The 22,500-nt window shown below is 42.6% G+C and overlaps 1 protein-coding gene across 1 annotated transcript in view; it reads left to right on the forward strand.

The window, feature by feature from the left end:
- Positions 1-22,500, forward strand: part of LOC138861635 (visual system homeobox 2-like) — a 116,958-nt gene that overhangs the window by 36,306 nt on the left and 58,152 nt on the right. Inside the window, exon 2 of the mRNA XM_070121448.1 lies at positions 12,944-13,031. Within this exon, the coding sequence (XP_069977549.1) occupies positions 12,944-13,031 (88 nt within the window). The remainder of the gene's footprint in view (positions 1-12,943; positions 13,032-22,500) is intronic.

A 22,500-nucleotide genomic window follows, 5' to 3' on the forward strand; every position in this document is an offset into this window, starting at 1 on the left:
GAGGAAGAGGAGAAAGAGGAGGAGGAGGGAGAGGAGGAGGAGGAGGAGGAGGAGGAAGGGGATATGGAGAGGAGGAGTTAAGGATCGGCGAAGAGGCACTCTGTAAAACCACCGAGAGTTATTTGTGGTTCTCTTCTCTCTCTTTCTTTTCCTGTTCTCTCTTTCCCTCTCTTTCCCTTCTCCCCTCCCCTTTCTCTCTCTCTCTCTCTCTCTCTCTCCCCCTTCCCATTTCACACACACTCTCTCTCTTTCTCTCCCTTCTCCCCTTTCACTCTCTCACTCCTTCTCTCCCCCCTCTCTCTCTCCCTAACCCCTTTCACTCTCTCTCTCCTTTCTCTCCTTCCACTCTCTCAATCTTCCCACCGCCCCTTCTTTCTCCCTTTCTCCCTCCCCCCCTTTCACTCTCTCTCTCTCCCCCTCTCCTCCCTTCCCCCTTTCACTCTCTCACTCCGTTTCTCCCCCTCTCTTTCTCCCTTCCTCCCTCCCCCCTTTTCACTCTTTCTCACTCCTTTTCTTCCCACCCTCTCTCTCTCCCTCTCCCCTCTCTCTCTCTCTCCCCCCCCTCCCCCTCTCTCTCCTCTCTGCGGTCCTATTCTATGGTCAGCGGTTTGCATATAACGACGTTAAATATAAAGATTCACGCTGTGCAAATTGCAAATATAACAACGTAGGGCAGTGGAACGGCTCGAAGGGTCATTTTCGCTACATTGCCTTTTTCGGGGCGTGAAGATGCTATACAGCGGTAGGGCGTGCAGCATATGCGTGTTGTTTTTGTTTGTAAAAAGGTTAAAAAGAAAGAAAGAAAGAAAAAAAGGTAATGTCAAACAAACAAAACGAAAGGGGTAAAAACCTTTAGATAAAGAAAGAAATTTCCCTCTCTGTCTCCATTCATCTCCATCTCCCTCTCTCTCTCTTCCTCTCTAAACCCTCTCCTTCTCTCTCTCTCTACACCCTCTCCTTCTGTCTCTCTCTCTACACCCTCTCCTTCTCTCTCTCTCTCTCTGTATATATATATATATATATATATATATATATATATATATATATATATATACCCTCTCCTCTCCCTCTCTCTCTAAACCCTCTCCTTCTCTCTCTCTCTCTCTCTACCCTCTCCTTCTCTCTCTCTCTCTACACCCTATCTCTCTCTCTCTCTCTCTCTAAACTCACTCCTTCTCTCTCTCTCTCTCTCTCTCTCTACTCTCTCTCTCTCTCTCTCTCTCTCTCTCTCTCTCTCTCTCTCTCTCTCTCTACTCTCTCTCTCTACATCCTCTCCTTCTCTCTCCCTACACCCTCTCCTTCTCTTTGTGCCTCTCTCTCTCTCTCTACACACTCTCCTTCTCTCTCTCTCTACACACTCTCCTTCTCTCTCCGCCTCTCTCAGTATCGCTACCATTACCCGGTTCGAAACAGAGTCGGAACAACGAAGCAATTTTCGAAAAAGAGATTCGAACTTCGGGTAAAAATGAAGCGACAGAAATATTGAGACTCGAACGAACAGAGAAAAGGTAGATTTCCTCTGAATACTTTCTGATGTTTGTCATTTGTTTATGTTTTTTTTTTTTTTTTTTTTTTTTTTTTTTTTTTTTTACTCGTTAAAGTAGGTTTTAAATGGGTATGATACCTATTTCTCGTTAAAGTAGGTTTTGTGTGGGTATGAGATCTATTTCTCGTTGAATTAGGTTTTAAATGGGTATGATACCTATTTCTCGTTAAAGTAGGTTTTGCGTGGGTATGATACCTATTTCTCGTTAAAGGAGGTTTTTAATGGGTATGATACCTATTTTTCGTTAGAGTAAGTTTACATGGGCATGAGATCTATTTCTCGTTAAAATAAGTTTGAAATGATTATGATACCTATTTCTCGTTAAAGGAGGTTTTTAATGGGTATGATACCTATTTTTCGTTAGAGTAAGTTTCGCGTGGGTATGAGATCTATTTCTCGTTAAAGGAGGTTTTAAATGGGTATGATACCTATTTCTCGTTAAAGGAGGTTTTTAATGGGTATGGTACCTATTTCTCGTTAGAGTAAGTTTCGCGTGGGTTTGAGATCTATTTCTCGTTAAAGGAGATTTTAAATGGGTATGATACCTATTTCTCGTTAAATGTGGTTTTTAACAGGTATGATACCTATTTCTCGATAAAGTAAGTATTACATGGGTATGAGATCCAAATCTGCAATGATATGACAGCATGATCATCAATGACAGCATAATTATACACTGAATAAGTTTCTTGTATTTCTCTTGTCTATCACTGTGTCATTTATCTTATCATTATTAATACTCTTACTGTACTGATGATAATGAGGATGGTGATAATAATAGAGATAATAATAATAGAATTAATGGGAGTAGTAGCAGTAATGGCAGTAATATCATTAATAATGATACTCAGAATAAAAATACTGATGGTATTATTGATAACGAAATAACGGTAATGACAAGAATAACAATTATGAAAATAGTAATGCTAATTCTCGGAAATTCACTATTTTTTACTGATTATATTTATAGTAGTCATCATCATCAGCAAAGACAATGACAATAAAAGTAATAATGATGACGAAAGTAGCAATAGAGAGCTAACAACGTTAATAGTAGCATGAAAAATAAAACTTGGAAATTCCACTTATACTAATAACATCACTATTAACATTGTTTTTGATAATTCCAAAAATAACCACATACATTTTTTTTTCTTTTCTTTTTTTTTTTGCGGAGGAAAGCGCCACGAGAATAGAGATTCATCGTACAAAATACACGGAACTATAAATAACTTTCATAAAAAAAGATGGACAGAAGTTTCTCACATCCGCCAGTAATAGACAATCATAAATCATAAACCAGCATCGTAAACCACTCACAAAAAAAACTAAAACTTTCACCAGCGATATATTTATTAAAAGAAAGAAAGGAAGAAAGAAAGACGAAGAGAAACTTATACAAACAATTATAAACAAAACAAAAATAAAGCTCAAACCGCTCACAAAACAAACAAACAAACAAACAAATTCACTAACGATACATTTATATATAAACAACAACAACAAAAAACGAAGAGCAACTTACACGAACGATTAAAAGCAAAACAAAAACAAACCCCAAAACAAAAACGAAGCGGGAAGCGCAAAGCCTCCGTCGACATGTTCTAAACAAGTCCCACCTCATAGCTGTTGACTATTTTGATCGTTCGGCCGGAAAATTGGTAAAGAAAACCAACAACTTCTGGAAAAAAGAGAGACTTTAAATGGTTTGGCGGGTATTCTTTCTCTTTTTTTGTTTTTTGTTTTTGTATCTCTATTGTTTACTTTTTTGTGTGTATTTTTGTTTCTCATTTGTTTATCTTTCTTTTTCTCTTTCTCTATTTTTTTTTCTCACACGCTCTGCTATTTCCTACCTTATTCTCATCTCTCTCCTTTTCTCTTTCCCTTCTCTTTTCTTCCTTCTAGTGTGTCTGTCTCTCTCTCTTTCTTACCCTCTCCCTTCTTCCCTTATCTTTCTCCCCCTCCCTCTCCTTCCATTTTCCTCCCTCCTCCTTCCCTCTCCTTCCTCTCCCTCTCCCTCCTTCATCCCTCTCTTTTCCTTCTTCCCTCTCCCTCTCCCTCCTTCCCTTTCCCCCTCTCTTTTCCTCCCTCCCCCCCTCCCTCTCCCTCCCCCATCCCTCTTCTCCTCGGGTCGTCCGCCTGGCCATTAACACATACATCACCAAGGCACATGGCGAGCTAGGTCGTTCGGCACTTCACGAGGTCGTTGCTATAGGTTCGGTTGGGTCGTTTCTATTTTTTTCCTTCTTTTTGGGGGGGTGCTTTGAGGGCGTGGGGGGTAGGGGTGGGGGTAGAGGGGTTGGGGTTTGGGGGTGGGTAAGGGGTGGAGGGTAAGGGGTAGGGAGGGAAGGGAGGGTGGGGGGTGGGGGGGTAAGGGTAGGGGTGGGGGTTGGTGGGTAGGGGATTGGGGGTGGGGGTGGGAGGTTAGGGGTTGGGGTTGGGGTGGGTAAGCAAGGGGGTTGGAGGGATTGGGGGTGGGTAAAGGAGGGAGGGAGGGAGTTGGAGGTAAGGGTGAGGGGTGGAGGGGAGAGTGGATAGGGGGGAGGGAGGGAGGGAGGGGGGGAGGGGTTGCAATGGTCGCAGGCGATATCAGGGTGAATTGCTTCTGTTCGTTTGCAATGTTTTTTTCGTTTTTTTTTTTTGTGTGTGTTGCTCGGTATTTTCTCATTTGCTCGTGTAGGCGTTTCCATTTTCTTTCGCGTTTCTTATTTAATTTTGTTTTAATATGTTAATAGAAAGACAAAAACTAAATCTGTTGAGGCCGTTTTCGAAAATAATTTATTTAGAAAAAAAAACTTTTGAACCCTTTTCAATTTTTTATTACATAGCTCATCGTTCTCTTCAAACCGTTTCAGAATGTCAGCTTTCATTTTTTTTTTTTTTTTTACTTTCTACACATCAGTTCTCTTCTCCTCTCTCGTTCCTCCTCTTCATCCGTATCGACCTCTTCCCTTTTAGATACTCCCACCACTTTCTCCCCTCACCCCCCTAAAACCCCAACTTAAAAAAAAAAAACATAACACACACACACACACACATACACACGCACACACACACATACACACACGCACACACACACACACACACACGCACATACACACGCACATACACACGCACACAGAACGCCCAAGCATTTCTCTTCATTTACATTCAAATCCCAGAGTCCCTAAATAAATCCATTTTCGCTGGTACAATTTTACCAATATTCTTCTCCCCGCTGTTGGAAATTCTCTCTGCTCCGGCGTGTGCAATAGCCTTCCTCATCTTGCCTTTGAAGAATGCTGTTCACTTTCTCTCTCTCTCTCTCTCTTTATCTCTTTATCTCTCTCTCTGTCTTTATCTATCTATCTTTCTTTTTTTTTTTTTTTGGTCCCTCCCCCCCTCTCTCTCTCTCTCTTTATCTCTCTCTCTCTCTATCTCTCTCTCTCCCTCTCTCTCTTTCTCTCCCTCCCTCTTTATCTCTCTCTCTCTCTCTCTCTTTATCTATCTATCTTTTTTTCTTTTTTTTTTGTCTCTCTCTCTCTCTTAGTCTTTTTCTCTTTCTCTTTCTGGTCCTCTCTCTCTCCCCCTCTCTCTCTCTACACACACTCTCTCACTCTCTCATTCTCTCTCTCTTTCTATCTATCTATCTTTCTTTCTCTGGCTCCCCCCTCTCTCTCTCTTAGTCTTTCTTTCTTTCTCTTTCTGGTCCCCTCTCTTCCCTTCTCTCTATCTATCTATCAATCTATCCATCTATCAATCTATCTATCTCCCTCTCTCTCTCTCTCTCTCACTGTGTCTCTCTCTCTTGCTCTTTCTCTTTCTGTTCCTCTCTCTCCCTTTTCTCTCCTCCTCCCCCTCCCCACCCTCCACACTCTCCGTCTCCCTCTCCCTCCCTCCATCTCCCGTTCGCGCCTTTGTCTCTTCGTCCTCTCTTTCTTTCCATTCTTTCTTTGTCTCTGATTTATTTTCTTTCTTCAGTTTTGAGATTTTTTTCTCTCTCTTTCTCCTTCCACTCTCTGTCTGTCTGTCTCTGTTTCTCTCTCTCTCTCTCTCTCTATCTATCTATTTATCTCTATCTTTATTGCTCTCCTTCTCCTACTCCCTTTCCCTCTCCCTCTCTATCTCCCTTACCATATCCTTCTCCATCTTTCTCTCTTTTTCCCTCTCCCTCTCCATCATCCTCTCTCTTTCTGTCTTTCCTCCCTCTCTCTTCCTCTCCGTCTCCATCTCCATCTCTCCCAATTCCACTCTTTCTCTCTCTCCCCCTCTCTTTCTGTCTTTCCTCCCTCTCTCTATCCCTCTCTTTCTCCGTCTCCATCTCTCCCAACCCCCCTCTCTCTCTCTCTCCCTTTCTTTCTGTCTTTCCTCCCTCTCTCTATCCTTCTCTTTCTCCGTCTCCATCTCTCCCAATCCCCCCTCTCTCTCTCTCCCTTTCTTTCTGTCTTTCCTTCCCCTATCTATCCCTCTCTTTCTCCCTTGCCCTCCTATTATCCATCCGTCCGGCTGTCCCTCTGTTGATTGTCTTCCTTTCATTGTCTACCTGTCTGTCCTCCCTTCTCTCCTATTCCTTCTCCTCGCCTCTTCCCGCTTCGCTATGACACTTATTGTCATCGCTTTCTCCTCATTCTCATTCTGAGATCCCATTCTTGATATTTACTTCCCTTTGTTATTGTTTCTCCCGTCTTCCTGTCTCTCTCTTTCTTCTTCTTCTTCCTCTATTCGTTCTATCCATCTCTTCTGCTTCTCTCTTTCTCTATTCTTCTTCCTCCTTTCGTTCTACCCGTCTGTTCTGCTTCTCACTCTTTCTCTATTCTTCTGTCTTTCCTCTCTCCTTTCTTTATCATCCTCCTCCTTACCCCACCTTCCCTCCATCCCTCCTCCCCATTCCCTCCACTCTTCCCTCCATCGCACACCCCCATTCCCTCCAAACTTCTCTCCTCCTCCCACCCCTCTCTCCTACTCCCTCCATCACACCCCCCTCCCTCTCTCTCTCCCTCCTCCCTTCCCTCCACCCCTCTCTCCCTTCCCTCCACCCCCAGGACCCAGCAGGGGGGTAGGGGCCGGCATTCACCTGGTCATTAGGCTATTAGCAGCTGACAGGTGGCGCTGACACGGTCGCTCGCCCCGGCGCACTCGCTCGCACCTCAATTAAATCTGGAAATTGCTTGATTAGTGTTAGAAAGACGCGGGTAATGAAACAGTGGGAGGGAGAGGGGGAGGGGGGGATGGTGGTGGTGGAGGGAGGGCGCGCGGAGGGAGGATGGTTGTGGGAAAGAGAGGGATGGAGGGAGAGAGAGAGAGAGAGGGATGGATGGAGGGAGGGAGGGATGGATGGATGGATGGATGGATGGATGGATGGAGGGATGGATGGATGGAGGGATGGATGGATGGAGGGAGGGAGGGAGGAAGGGAGAGACAGAGAGAGAGAAAGGGAGAGAGAGAAAGAAAGAAAAAGAAAGAGAAAGAGAAAGAGAGACCGAGAGAAAGAAAAAAAAAGAGAGGGAGGGAGGGAGGGAGGGAGAGAGAAAGAGAGAATGTGTGTCTGTAAGAGAGACATATAACGAACCTACATAAAAAACGATGAGACAGATAGATAGACAGACAGATAAATGCATAGATAGATAGATACGGAAGAAGGCAAACAAGCAAACAACTAAATAAAGATACGTAGACAAAAAGCGATAGATTACAAGATAGATAGATAAATAATGCGATAGACGGATAAACAGAAACTAAAAAAACACCTACATACAGAGAGGCGAAGAGGAGAGTAAGGAGAAGAAAGATTTAGTGGATGGAAGGAAAGAAAAAGAGAAACGAAAGAGAGGAGAGGGAACAACAGGAGAACGAAGCGGAAATAGGAAAATGTGAGTTGCGAAAAGGAATAGCGAGAAGACGAAGTAAAAGACTGTGAAAAGAGAGAGAGAGGGAGAGAGCGAGAGAGAGAGAGAGAGAGAGAGAGAGAGAGAGAGAGAGAGAGAGAGAGAGAGAGAGAGAGAGAGAGAGAGAGAGAGAGGAAGAGAGAGGAAGAGAGAGAAAGAAATTGAGAAAGAGAGAGAAAGAGAGAGAAAGAGAATGAGAGAGAGAGACAGAGAGAGAGAGAGAGAGAGAGAGAGAGAGAGAGAGAGAGAGAGAGAGAGAGAGAGAGAGAGAGAGAGAGAGAAAGAGAAAGAGAAAGAGAATGAGAGAAAGAAAGAGAGAGAGAGAGAGAGAGAGTGAGACAGTAAGATAGTGAAAATATTTGATACTAAAATTAATAATGATAGTTGGGGTGATGAGAACTGCAATTGTTAGTAGTGATGAGTTAAAAAATATATATTGAAAGTAACACTAATGGTGGTGATGGTGATGATAGTGGTGAAAATAGTTCTGATAACGATGACAACAATAATGATAAGGATAGTAATAACAATGGTGATAATAGTGAAAAAATAATAACAGTAATAGTGATATCAATGATAATATAAGTGGTGATAATAAATAGTGATAATGATAATAATGATAATGGTTATAATGACAAAAATAGAAATAACGGTGGTAATAATATAATGTTAATGTTAATACTGATGATGATCATGATATAATAATGATAATAATAACAGAAATGACAATGATAACGATAATAATGATATTAATGTTAGTAATGATAATGATGATAACAAACTAATAATGATAATGCGAATGGTAATGATAATAATGAAAATGATAATGGTAATGCTAATAATTATAATGATGATAGTAATAGCAATGACGATGAACATAATAGTAATAATAATAATGATGACACTGCATAGTTATTACAATTGTTATTATCATCATTGCTATTATGATGATGATAATGAAGTAATGGTGGTATTAATAGTGATAACAACAATTATGAAAATAATGATGAAATTGATCATGATAATAAAGGGTGATATTCATAAGAGTAATAACAATGATAACAATGATACTAATGATAACAATAACAATATCAATTACTGCTACTGATAATAACACTGCACATGATTATGATATTAATAATAATATCAGTAATGAAAGTAATGACGATGGTAATAATGATATTAAGTGTGATATTATAATAATATTAATGATGTTAATAATGATATTAAAGAATGGTGATGAAAAAGATGAGAAGAGGAAAATAAAACAAGAACAAGAAATGATGGGAGAGAAGAATAAGAATAAGAAGTATAATTAAAAGAATACGAATAATAATAAGAATAGGTAAGGGATGATGAAGGAAAAAAAGTGAAGACGGAGATTAAGATGAAAAACAATATTAAGAAGAAGTTGAAGAAGAAAAAGAAGAAGGGTATGAAGAAGATGAAGATGAAGAAGAAAAAGAAGAAGATGGAGATGAAAAAGATGAAAAAGATGAAGATGAAGAAGGAGAAGATAAAGAAAGAAAATCATTAAAAATATGACGATAAAACGAAAGAGTAGATAAAAAAATAGTAAATAAATAAAAAGAGAGGCGACCCACGAGGCACGTCTGGGAAGGTCCTGTTGGTGGCTCCTGAGGGAGAGGGAGGGGGAGGGAGGGAGAGGGAGCGGGAGGAAGCGGAGGAGGGAGGGGGAAGGAGGGGGAAGGAGGGGGAGGGAGAGGTAGGGGAAGAAGGAGGGGAAAGGGGAAGGAAGGAGAGGGAGAGGGAGGGAGGGGAAAGGAGAAGGAAGGAGAGGGGAAGAAGGAGGGGGAGGGAGGGAGGGAGGGGGTGGGGGTCGTCGGCCGCGGGGAAGGGCCGCCGAGGCACTGAGCACCTGGGGGAAGGCCCTGGGGCTCTCTGCGCCGCTGAGGACCAATTATTCCCAAAATAAATTGCGAGGAGTGCGTGTCAAAAAATTTGATTTTAATGGTTCGGAAGGAGACTGTGGGCGGCGGAGAGGGGGCGGGGGTGGGGGAGGGAGGGTATGAGGGTTTGGGGGGAGGGGAAGGGTCGGCGAGGGCGTGGGGTGGGTGTGGATGAGGGCTTAGGGGGTGGGGGTGTGGAGGGGTGAAGTGAGGGCTTGGGAGGGGGTAGCGAGGGGTGAAGTGAGGGCTTGGGGGTGGAGGGAGGGCTGACGAGGGCGCGTGGTGGGGGCGTGGAGGGGCGAAGTGAGGGCGTGCGACGTGTGTGGAGCGAGGCGCCCCCGCGGGTGGTCGCGGAGGGGCGCTCTGCTTCTCCCTCTTGGCCTTCGAGGGCGTGAGTGCCTCTGAGGAGTCGTTAGGTGGGCGGTAGAAGGTCATTGGAATCTTATCTCTTCCATGGGCGCTTCGACAAGGGGCTTGTGGGCGTGGGTGTGGGCGGCAGAGAGGTTGAAGTGCTCATGATAAGACGAAGCCGCTGTGATCTCGGAGGTTTTCAAATTCCTTTTTGATAAAAGAAGCGAAATTTGATCCACAAATACCGATAGTGGTCATTTTAGCAATCAAAAGTCCTATCAATTCCGAAATGTTTCTCTTATCAAAAGCCTTATGAATCCCGAAACGTTTCTCCTATCAAGTCCATTCCATTCAAGTCCATCTCCATTCCGAAACGTTTCTATCAAAAGTCCTATCAATTACGAAACGTTTCTCATAACAAAAGTTCTATCAATCCTGAAAAGTTTCTCAGAGCAAAAGTCTTATCAATTCCGAAACGTTTCTCATAACAAAAGTTCTATCAATCCCGAAACGTTTCTCCTATCAAAATTCATATAAATTCCGAAACGTTTCTCATATATATATATATATATATATATAAATCCTATTAATCTCGAAACGTTTCTCATATATATATATATATATATATATAAATCCTATTAATCTCGAAACGTTTCTCCTATCAAGTCCTATCAATTCCGAAACGTTTCTCCTATCAAGTCCTATCAATTCCGAAACGTTTCTCCTATCCCCCAGTCTTACATCCAATTATTGATTATGCAATGACCAATATACAGATATATCTCCTTATTAATACACATAAATAAACACAGATATATACCTGTTCCACAAGTTACTCATGCGATCTTGCAAACATTTATGCATGTCAAGTTGCAGAAAGAAAACGAAAAATGGAAGCGAATAAATGAAAGACAACCAAAAAAGAAGCAAATAAAAGAAAGAAAAACGAAAAAAGGAGCGACTAAGAGAAAAAAACAATAGAAAAGAAAAAAGCGCATAAACGAAAGAAAACGAAGAAAAGCGCATAAAAGAAAGAAAACAAGACAAAACCAAAAAAAGGAAGCGAATAAAATAAAATAAAACAAAGAAAGAGGAAGCGAATAACAGAAAGAAAGCAAAACAAAACCAAAAAAGGAAGCGAATAAAACAAAGCAAAGAAAGAGGAAGAGAATAAAAGAAAGAAAGCAAAAGAGAAAATGAAAAAGAAAAAGAAGATCGAGTCCTCCTCACGGTATCCGATCACCGGAGAGCCTTCGACGTGAGTGCGCCTGAGGACCTGGAGTCAACAACCCCCTGGCAATAAATACACTAATAGACACAAAATACACTAATACCCGATTCGGATATGCGGGTATCACACTCATCGAAGGCTCGACTCAGGAATTTCGGCGTTAAAAATTGACCGAAATTTAAAGAACTTTACTGAGGACTTATTGGCAATTCGCGCGTTCGATGAGTGAAATTTTGTGGATATTATTTATGGATTTGGGATGAATTTGGGCTGGAAAGAAAGGTGTGGATGGGTGTATGAATGGGTGGATATGATGAGTGATGTGGATCCACATAAGCGAATGGGAAGAAGGAGAACAAACAATAGATATTTGATATGAAAATTAAAGCTTTTTTTTTTTTTTTTTTTTTTTTTTTTTTTTTTTGCATTGGTGATGGTAATAGAATAGCTAAATAAAGGGGGAACTGACAAGTATTTTTATTTTTATTTCTAATGATTGTTCGCATTTTGTTTTGCCTGAAATATACTGAATAAAAGCTGAATATGTCATAAAGAGTGATGGCAACAGTTCATGAAATAATAACATAAATGTCATTTAATCATTATCACTTTTTTTTTTTCTTTTTTGCATCTGTGCATCGGTATATATACGTGTTCGTGTGGTTATAGTGAATATACATATTGGTACATTAATCATCTTTCTCGCATACGCTCTCCTATACATACCCACGCATCCGTTCGTGTGTGTCTGTGTATGCGGGTGTGTGTGTCGGCATCTCTCCTGTGTGACCATGCGTTGATTTTTTTCCCCCAACACTTTCTCTTCCTCTCTCTCTTTCGCCTTTTCTCTCCCTCCTTTTTTCACCCTTTTTCGCACGCCTCGATTTAAACCAGCCACGGGCGATCGCAGCTGGGGTGACCAGTTCACTTATTGTATTAGTGATTCCCCTGTTCAGTATTTTACAGCGGCGGTCGCTCGGCTACTGATTAAATCAAGAAATTTAATTTGGTTTCCCTCATTTCGGTCTTTCGTGGGAACTTTTATTTTTTTCTTTATTAAAAAATTGTATCTTTTTGTGTATTGCTGGATAAGTGTACTTTGTTTTTGGCTTTTTTTTCACCCTTTTGAAAATTTCTTGGAATTCCTATATTCAGATATAGCGAATGGTTTTCTACACGAAAAATATATAGTTGCTGACCCCCCTCATCCCACTCATTCTCTCTCTCTCTCTCTCTCTCTCTCTCTCTCTCTCTCTCTCTCTCTCTCTCTCTCTCTCTCTCTCTCTCTCTCTCTCTCTCTCTCTCTCTCTATATATATATATATATATATATATATATATATATTCACAAACTAGATTTATTGAAATAAATCTAGTTTGTGCGTTGTGGGCTTTTCTACCAGTGTATCAACACAGTAGAGTGTTTTTCCAATTATATTGGTATATACATATCTATCTATATATCTACCTATACATACATACATACATATATATATATATATATATATATATATATATATATATATATATATATATATATATATATACATATATATATACATATATATATATATATATATATATATATATATATATATATATATGTATATATATATATGTATATCTATCTATCTATCTATCTACCTCTCTATATGTGTGTGAGTGTATAGATAGATAGATAGATATGTGTGTAGAGAGAGAGAGAGAGAGAGAGAGAGAGAGAGAGAGAAAGAGACATATGTATGTATATATTTACATTCATATATTTAAATATATATATATATATATATATATATATATATATATATATATATATATATATATATATATATATATATATATATATATATATATATATATATATAATTTTTATGGGTGGGCGAGTGCGTACATAAATTAATCATTCCGTATATCTATTGACCTTTATTTCTCTATCTTCTTTTCCCTTTCTTTCTCCCGCTCTTTGCCCTATTACCCGATGTCCTTTCTCCGACTCTTTGCCCTGTGATTTGATGTCCTTAAGCCTCCCTTTCCCTTTGCAGGCTTCAGTTCCGAGGGCCTTCTGGGCAAACCTGGGGATCCGCCGTCACTGGGGCTCTCTAGGAAGAAGAAGAAAAAGCGGAGACACAGGTAAGTCACTCTCTGGTTCTTGTGATTTAAAGATAAGTCAATACACGTACTTTCTTTGTGTCTGTGTCTGTCTGTCTGTCTTTGTATGTGTGTTTGTTTGTTTCTTATTCTCTCTATCTCTCTTTTTTTCTTGATCATTCTTTCTGTCTTTCTTTCTCTTTCTTCCTCTCGTTTTCTCTCTCTCTCTTTCACACAAAAAGAAAAGAAAAGAGAAGAAAAAAATACTGGAGAATATTACTAGGATGATCTGTGTTTATCCTTCCTCCTATCTTTGTTCTTTATTCGCCTTTATCTCCCTTATTTCATCTCCCTTCTATCGTTAACTGTATTCGACCCTCCTCCTCCTCCATCTCTCACCCTCCTATCTCTGTCTCTGTCTGTCTGTCTCTCTGTTTCTCTCTGTTTCTCTCTCTCTGCCTTTCTACTTCTTCTCTTCTTCTATTTTCCTTCTTTCATTTATTTCTGCTTTTATTTTTGTCCACTTTTATTACCGCTCTTTCTCCATTTTTCTCCTTTTCCTTCTCCCTCATTCTTCATTTTTCCTTCTACATCTTTACGCGTCCACCTCTCCGTCTTTCTCTTTCTTTCTCTCTTTCTCCTTTCCTCTTTTTTTCTTTTTGTTCATCTTATTTCTCCCGTATCCATTTTTTCCTTTAAGTTTTTCTTCTCTTTTCTCTTTCTCCTTCCTCTCTTCTCTCCCTTCCCTCAATCTATTGTCTCTCCTTCTCTCTCTTTCTCTCCCCTTTTTTCTCTGATTCTCCTCTTCTTTCCCTGTCTATTCCTCTCTCTACCGCTGTTTGTTGTTTCTTATAAATGTTTTTTTTTTATCTTTCTGTTTCTCTTCTTCCCCTTTCTCTCTTATCTTCCTCTATCTCATCTCTCTATTCCTCTCCTCCTCCTGTCTCCCCATTTCTCTGGTCCCCATTTCTTTGTTTCTCTCTATATTCTCTCTCTCTCTCTCTCCTCTCCTCCTTTTCTAACTCTCTTCTCTATTTCTCTTAGTCTTTTTTATCCCTCCCTGTCTCTGTATCTCCCTGTTTTACTCTTTCTCTCTCTACCTATCCTCCTATACTTCTACTTCTCCTCCCCTATCCTCCCCCCACCTCCCTAACCTCACTTACTCACCCTCCCACTCCACTTACTCAGCTTCTAACTTTACTTACTCACCCTCCCACCCCATTTACTCACCCTCCAACCTCACTTACTCACCCTCCCACTCCCACTTACTCGACCTCTCGCCCCACCTTACCACCTGCACCTACCCCCCTCCCACACCTCATATACTCCACCACCCACCTACTTACCAAACCTTCCACACACCCTTCCTCCCACAAACTCACCCACCCCCTCCCCCACCCTTCCACTCACCCACCCCCTCCTTCATCCTTCCACAAACCCAGCCACCTACTCACCCACCCACTCTTCCACAAACCCCCTCACCCACCCCCTTCCCCACCCTTCACCCTTCCTTCCACCATTCCTTCCATCCCCCCCTTCCTTCCACATCCGCCCCTCCTCCTTCCTCCACCCCATCCCCCCCACTCCCCCTTCCTCCACCCCAGCCCACCCCCCACCCTCCGCCTCCGCCGCCATGTTGTTATTATTATTACCAGCTTCAATATGCTTAATATCGGTAAAAGCCCGAGACTGATTGCGGGCCACCATCTCCGGCCGGGCCTCAATTTGCTTAAAAGTGGCGTACGTAAACACGGATTTTTTTTGAGGGGGAGGGAAGGGGGAGGAGGGGGGGAGGGGTTGGGGGGATGGAGGGGGGTTGGGGGGTGGGGAGAGAGAGAGAAAAGGAGGGGGAGGGGAGTGAAGGAGGGGGTGGGGGATGGGAGTGGAGGGAGGGGAAGGGGAGTGAAGGAGGAGGAGGGGAGGGAGTGGAGGAGGGGAAGGGGGGGGAGGAGGGGGAGGATGAGGGAGGGGTTGGGGGGGATGGAGGGAGGTGGAGAGAAAAGGAGGGGAAGGGGAGTGAGGGAGGAGGTGGGGGGGTGGGGGACGGGGGATGGAGGGGAGGAGGGAGGGGGGATGGGAGATGTGAAGAGGAAAGGGGAGTTGATGGGGAAGGGAAGGGGAATGGGGGATAGGGAGAAAGGGTAGGTTGAGGAAGGGAGGATGCAGGGGGGTTGATAGGAAGGGAGGGAGGGGAGAGGTAGGAGAGATGGGGAAGGGGAGGGGGGGGGTGCTAGATGAGGAGGGGATGGGGGAAGGGGAGGATTGGAGGGTTGGTGGATTGGGGGAATGGGGAACGTGTATGTGTAATGTTATATGGATGCGTTATCTGATTTTAGCAATAACGTTTTAGAATTAAAGAAAAAAATACCTTAAAAATGTCTTATTGATAGCAAAAGGAAGAAAATCAGCCTCGCTCGTCTTTATCAAACTACTTATTTCCCTTCCCATCTCTCTTTCTCTCTGTCTCTCTTACTCTATATCTTTCTCACTCACTATCTCTTTTTCTCTCTCTTTCTCTTTCTCTCTCTCTCCCTCTCTCTCCCTCCCTCCCTCTCTCCCTCCCCTCTCCCTCCCTTCCTCCCCTCTCCCTCCCTCTCCCTCTACTCCTCCCTCCCTCTCTCCCTCCCCTCCTCCCTCCCTCCCGAAGCGTTGCTAGCCGATGAGCCTCACCGCGCCACTCATGCAGAAACGAGTCTCCTATCGAGACGAATGGCGAATGAATGACGCGTCTTCTCTCGGGCTCGGAGCTGCATCCCGGGGAGAATTTTTATTCTAATTATTCATTCAGAAGTAGGATTATATTTTCAGGGGGATTGAGGGTTTTGCGAGGTCGGAGGGAGGGAGTGGCACTGGGGAGGGAGGGAGGGAGCTGGCACTGGGGAGGGAGGGAGGGAGCTGGCACTGGGGAGGGAGGGAGGGAGGTGGCACTGGGGAGGGAGGGAGGGAGGGAGCTGGCACTGGGGAGGGAGGGAGGCACGGTGGCAGGGAAGAGGGAGAGGTCTATATATATGTGTATATATATATATATATATATATATATATATATATATATATATATATATATATATATATATATAAATATATATGTGTGTGTGTGTGTGTAAATATATATATATATATATATATATATATATATATATATATATACATACATATATATATATATATATATATATATATATATATATATATATATATATATATATATATATACATATATACATACATACATACATATATGTATATATATATATATATATATATATATATATATATATATATATATATACAGTATATATATATATATACATATATCTATATGTACATATATACATATATATATATATATATATATATATATATATATATATATATATATATATATATATATATGTATACACACACTTACACACACACACTTACACACACACACACACATATATATATACACACATATGTATATATGTGTGTGTATATATATATATATATATATATATATATATATATATATATATATATATATATATATATATATACATATATACATATACATACATATATATATATATATATATATATATATATATATATATATATATATATATATATATGTGTATATATATATATATATATATATATATATATATATATATATACTTATACATATATGTATATATATCAGGCGCGCAACTACAGGGGGGGGTCCTGGGGGTCCGAACCCCTGCCCTTTTTCTCAAAGGGGTGAAAGTGCTCTTTCTCTAGGGATAATGCGAAACTTCCGTTTAGAAATGAAATTATTAGATATTGTTGTTGACACTGAGATCGGTGGCTGTTCATAATTTCCTTAATGGCATGTTCCGGATATATATTTCAACATGGTAGTTCCTTCTGATGAATGATCGACATGGCATTCACTCAGGCAATGGAAATTTCAAGTAAGATTTCCATTTTCGTTCAGGAATTCCAGTCGATAACAACTGTTTCATTAAAATTCTTGTAACATTTCTTCCGTTTTTAAATCTGAAGAACATGATTCAGGCTATATCCCCTATAAATAAAATTCATATTGTGCCCTTTTTGTGGCCTGGACCCCTGCCCTCTAAAGTTCCTAGTTGCGCCCCTGATGTAGATTACATATATATCTATATATATCTATATATATACATATACATGCATATATATATATATATATATATATATATATATATATATATATATATATATATATATATATGTATATAGATACACACACACATACAAACCCTTGCTCCTCGCCAGGCCTCCCTCCATCCTTCCCTCCCTTCCTTCCTTCCCTCCCTCCCTCCTCCTTCCTTCCCTCCCTCCTCCTTCCCCCCCCCCCCCTCGATCGCCAGGCCCTCCGAAAAGCCGCGTGGAAGAGGGCGAAGCGGCGGCCAGACCAATATGGACGTCTCGCCATTCACCTTCCACTCTGTTTGGAGATTCGCCTTCCTCAAGGGTCGAGGCCCGAGAGCTCGCTTCGTTAGGCAAACTCGCCTCATTGGGAGAGAGATCAGTAATCAGGAATGGAGTGTAACGTTGAGGCTTCTGGGTGGGTGGGTAAGCGGGTGGGTGGAGGCTTCTGGGTGGGGGTAGGTGGGTGGGTGGAGGCTGTGGGTGGGTGTGGTCGCTGTGGGTGTGTGTTTGTGTGTGTGTGTAACTATGTACTTGTGTGTGTATGTGCTTGTGTATCTCTGTTCGTGTGTGTAGGCTGTGGGTGGGTGTCTGGGAGTGCGATGTTGTCTTAGGATTGTGGGTTACACTGGTGGACCCATAGATAGATAGACAACTAAAGAGATAGACAGATAGATACAAAGGAGAAGGCTATATTTGTGAATGGGATGCTATTCATTGATTAGTGTTTTCCAAATCAATATTAAATAAATAGAGAGACAGAAGAATAAATGAAATTAGGCATATATGTATTTATCAGTGTCAATCAATCAGTCAATCTATCAGTCTATCTATCTACCTATTTGTCTACCAGTCAATCTATCAGTCTATCTATCTACCTATTTGTCTATCTATCTACCTATCTATTCATCTATCTACAAACGCACCAAACAAACAAACAAACAAATCCAAAAAGATCCCTTACGTCATGCAACCAAATATCCGAAAAAGGGGAACTGTAACGAAAACACGAAAAGAAATACAAAAAAAGAAAAAGAAAAAAGAAAAAAGAAAAAAAAAGAGAAGAAAAAGATGATAAAAAAGAAAAAAAAGAAAAAAAGAAAAGAAAAGGAAAAATGTAAACAGAAGAGAAAATAGGAATTCGAGGTCAATATGAACCCTTTGAGGTCGACCTTCGTCCTCGACCACAAAGAGTAACAAGACATCGACCTCAGCAGAAGGCAGTCGAAGGCAGAGGAGAGAGAGAGACAGCGCTTGATTATCTCGCTTGGCAAAGACACAGACAAAGACAGACACAGACAAAGACAGACACAGACAAAGGCACAGACAAAGACAGACATAGACACAGACAAAGACAGACATAGACAAAGGCACAGACAAAGACAGACATAGACAAAGGCACAGACAAAGGCAGACGTAGACACAGACACAGACAAAGACAGACACAGACAACGACAGACACAGACACAGGCAAAGACAGACACAGATAAAGACAGACACAGGCACAGACAAAGACAGACATAGACAAAGACAGACAGACAAAGACAGACACAGACACAGACAAAACAGACACAGACACAGACAAAGACACAAACACGGACAAGGACAAGGACATACAGACACGAGGACTCCCATCCATGCGGACACGATCTCTTCTCTTTCTTCTTCTTCTTCTTCTGTTTCCTTTTCTTTCTCCTGCTTCTCCCTTTCTCTCGTTTGTTCCTCTTCTTCTTTTTTTATTCTTCCCTTCTTCTTCTTTCTTCCTCTGTTCTTCTATCTCACTTTCTTGTTTCTCTATCTCTTTTTCTTTCTCCTCCTCCTCCCTTTCTTCCATTTGTTCCCCCTCTTATTCTTTCTTCCTTTGTTCTTCTATCTCCTTTTCTTCTCTATTTTTCTCATTCTCAATTTCTTATTCATTATGACCCTCTTCTTGTTATTTCTCCCTTTCCTTCGTCTTGCTCTTCGTCCTCTTCTTCTTTCCCCTTCGTTTCTTCTTCCTTCTTGTCTCGTGTCTTATTTTCTTCTTCCTTCTCTTCTTCGTCTTTCTTCCTTCTGTCCCTCTTCCTCTTACACCGTCTTCTCTCTTCTTGCCCTGTTCTTATTGTTATTCTTTTACCTATTCTTGTTCTTCCTCTTTGTAATATTATTCCTTCCCCCTCTCCTTTTGGTTTATATGTTGTTCTTATTCTCATTCTTATCCTCGTTCTTGTCCTTCCTCTTCGTAATATTATCGTCCTTCCCTTCGTCCTCCTTCACATCTTCCTCTTCCCTCTCCCCCTCCTTCCTTGTCCTCCTCCTCCTCCACATCTTCCTCTTTCCTCTGCCCCTTCCTTTTCCTCCTCCTGCTCCTCCACATCTTGCTCTTCCCTCTCCCCCTCTTTCCTTATCCTCCTCCTCCACATCTTCCTCTTCCCTCTTCCCCTTCCTTCCTTATCCTCCTCCTTCTGCTCCACATCTTCTTCTTCCACTTCCCTCTCACCTTCCTTCCTTATCCTCCTCCTCCTCCTCCTTCTCCACATCTTCCTCTTCCCTCTCCCCCCCCCTTCCTTATCCTCCTCATCCTCCTCCTTCTCCACATCTTCCTCCTCCTTTCCCTCCTTCCTTATCCTCCTCCTCCTCCTCCACCTCCACCTCCACCTCCCCCCTCCCCCTCCCCCCACCCCCACCTCGAGCTCCCGCCGAAGTCGCCTTTGTCAAACTTTCTGCAACAATTAAGTCTTCCAAGAGAGTCAGGGGTTAATAAGTTGCCCAACTGTGCCTCCGCCTTTGATGAGACATCTTGGCAACTGTGATTAACTCCGGGGAAAACAATTACAAAGTCCTGGGACCTCTGCCTCTCGCTCGGCTCCGTGCCCATTCCTTCGGGCTCTGTCTCGGCCTCGGTCTCGGTTTCTGTCTCGGGGTGTGTGTCGGTCCCTGTCTCGGGTTGTGTTTCGGGTTGTGTCTAGTTCTCTGTCTCGGTTTCTGTCTCGGGTTGTGTCGTTCTCCGTCTCGGGTTGTGTCTCGGGTTGTGTCTCGTTCTCTGTCTCAGTTTCTGTCTCGGGTTGTGTCGGTCTCTGTCTTGGTTTCTGTCTCATTCTCTGTCTCGGTTTCTGTCTCGGGTTGTGTCTCGGTCTCTGTCTCGGTTTCTGTCTCGGGTTGTGTGTCGGTCTCTGTCTCGGTTTCTGTCTCGGGTTGTGTGTCGGTCTCTGTCTCGGTTTCTGTCTCGGGTTGTGTTTCGGATTGTGTCGGTCTCTGTCTCGGGTTGTGTCTTGGTCTCTGTCTTGGTTTCTGTGTCTCGTTCTCTGTCTCGGTTTCTGTCTCGGTTTCTGTCTCGGGTTGTGTCTCGTTCTCTGTCTCGAGTTCTGTCTTGGTCTCTGTCTTGGTTTCTGTGTCTCGTTCTCTGTCTCGGTTTCTGTCTCGGGTTGTGTCGGTCTCTGTCTTGGTTTCTGTCTCGGGTTGTGTGTCGTTCTCTGTCTCGGTTTCTGTCTCGGTTTCTGTCTCGGGTTGTGTCTCGTTCTCTGTCTCGGGTTGTATCTTGGTCTCTGTCTTGGTTTCTGTGTCTCGTTCTCTGTCTCGGTTTCTGTCTCGGTTTCTGTCTCGGGTTGTGTCTCGTTCTCTGTCTCGAGTTCTGTCTTGGTCTCTGTCTTGGTTTCTGTGTCTCGTTCTCTGTCTCGGTTTCTGTCTCGGGTTGTGTCGGTCTCTGTCTTGGTTTCTGTCTCGGTCTCTGTCTTGGTTTCTGTCTCGGGTTGTGTGTCGTTCTCTGTCTCGGTTTCTGTCTCGGTTTCTGTCTCGGGTTGTGTCTCGTTCTCTGTCTCGGGTTGTATCTTGGTCTCTGTCTTGGTTTCTGTGTCTCGTTCTCTGTCTCGGTTTCTGTCTCGGTTTCTGTCTCGGGTTGTGTCTCGTTCTCTGTCTCGAGTTCTGTCTTGGTCTCTGTCTTGGTTTCTGTGTCTCGTTCTCTGTCTCGGTTTCTGTCTCGGGTTGTGTCGGTCTCTGTCTTGGTTTCTGTCTCGGTCTCTGTCTTGGTTTCTGTCTCGGGTTGTGTCTCGTTCTCTGTCTCGGTCTCTGTCTCGTTCTCTGTCTTGGTTTCTGTCTCGGGTTGTGTCGTTCTCTGTCACGGTCTGTCTCATATCTATATATTTTTTTGTATTTCTTTCTCGTATAGATCTCTTATCTTTTGTCTCGTTCTCTGTCTCGCTTTGTCTCGGTCCGTCTCGTTCTCTGTCTCGATCTCGGTCCACCTCGTCCGCTGTCTCGATCTCTTTCTCGTTCTGTCTCGCTCTTCGTCTCGATCTCCGTCTGCCTCGTTCTCTGTCTCGGTCTTTCTCACTCTGTCTCGTTCTCTGTCTCGTTTTGTCTCTCTTGTCTCTTTCTGCCCCGCTCTATCTTACTCTATCTCGCTCTGTCTTACTCTATCTCGCTCTGTCTTGCTCTGTCTCGCTTTCTCGCCCTGTCTCACTCTCGTTCTCCTCCTCCTTTTTCCTGTGTTCTCGCCTTTTTTAGTATTTGCTAGATAGATGGATTGAAAAAGAGAAAGAGGGTAAGACAGAGAGAGAGAGAGAGAGAGAGAGAGAGAGAGAGAGAGAGAGAGAGAGAGAGAGAGAGAGAGAGAGAGAGAGAGAGAGAGAGAAAGAGAGAGATTTAGATATATATGAATTGAAAGATAGATAAATAGATAGATAAACAAATAGACAGATCTGTAGATAAACAGACAGAGAAAGGGCGGGGAGAACGATATGCAAATAAAGATAGATGGATAAACAAATAGAAAGGTAGACAAATAGACAGACAGATAGACGGACATATAGACAAAGAGACAGACAGACAAATAAACAGATACACGCATAAACACACACACAAACACAGACACACACACACAGACAGACACACAAACACACGCACATATACACACACACACAACCAGGCTCTTAGCTAGAACCACACAGACAAACAAACACCCAGAGAGATAGACACACCGGCCGCCAGACCAATAGACCAGTAGACCTACCCCACGCCCGCACACACACCTCCCAGCCATCTGTCTATTGTTCTCGTTGCAGCCAAGACTCCGAGACACTTGTGGGTTGTGAGCGAGTGCCTTTGTTCCGCCCTGGGAGAGGTCACACACTCCCGAGGCTCACATTGGCTCTTTGGGGGTCTCCTTGGGTCGTCCTCGAGGGTCAAGGAGGAAGTGGGGGTGGAGGGGAGGAGGTGGGGAGGAGGTGGAGGTGGAGGAGGGGGAGGAAGAGGAGGAAGAGGAAGACGAGGAAGAGGAGGAGGAGGAAGACGAGGAAAAGGAGGAAAAGAGGAGGAGGGGAGTAGGTGGGGAGGAGGTGGAAGAGGGGTTAGAGCAAGAGAAGGGGGTGGAAAAGAGGGAAAA

The sequence above is a fragment of the Penaeus vannamei genome, chromosome 4, assembly GCF_042767895.1.
Source record: "Penaeus vannamei isolate JL-2024 chromosome 4, ASM4276789v1, whole genome shotgun sequence".
NCBI lineage: Eukaryota > Metazoa > Arthropoda > Malacostraca > Decapoda > Penaeidae > Penaeus > Penaeus vannamei.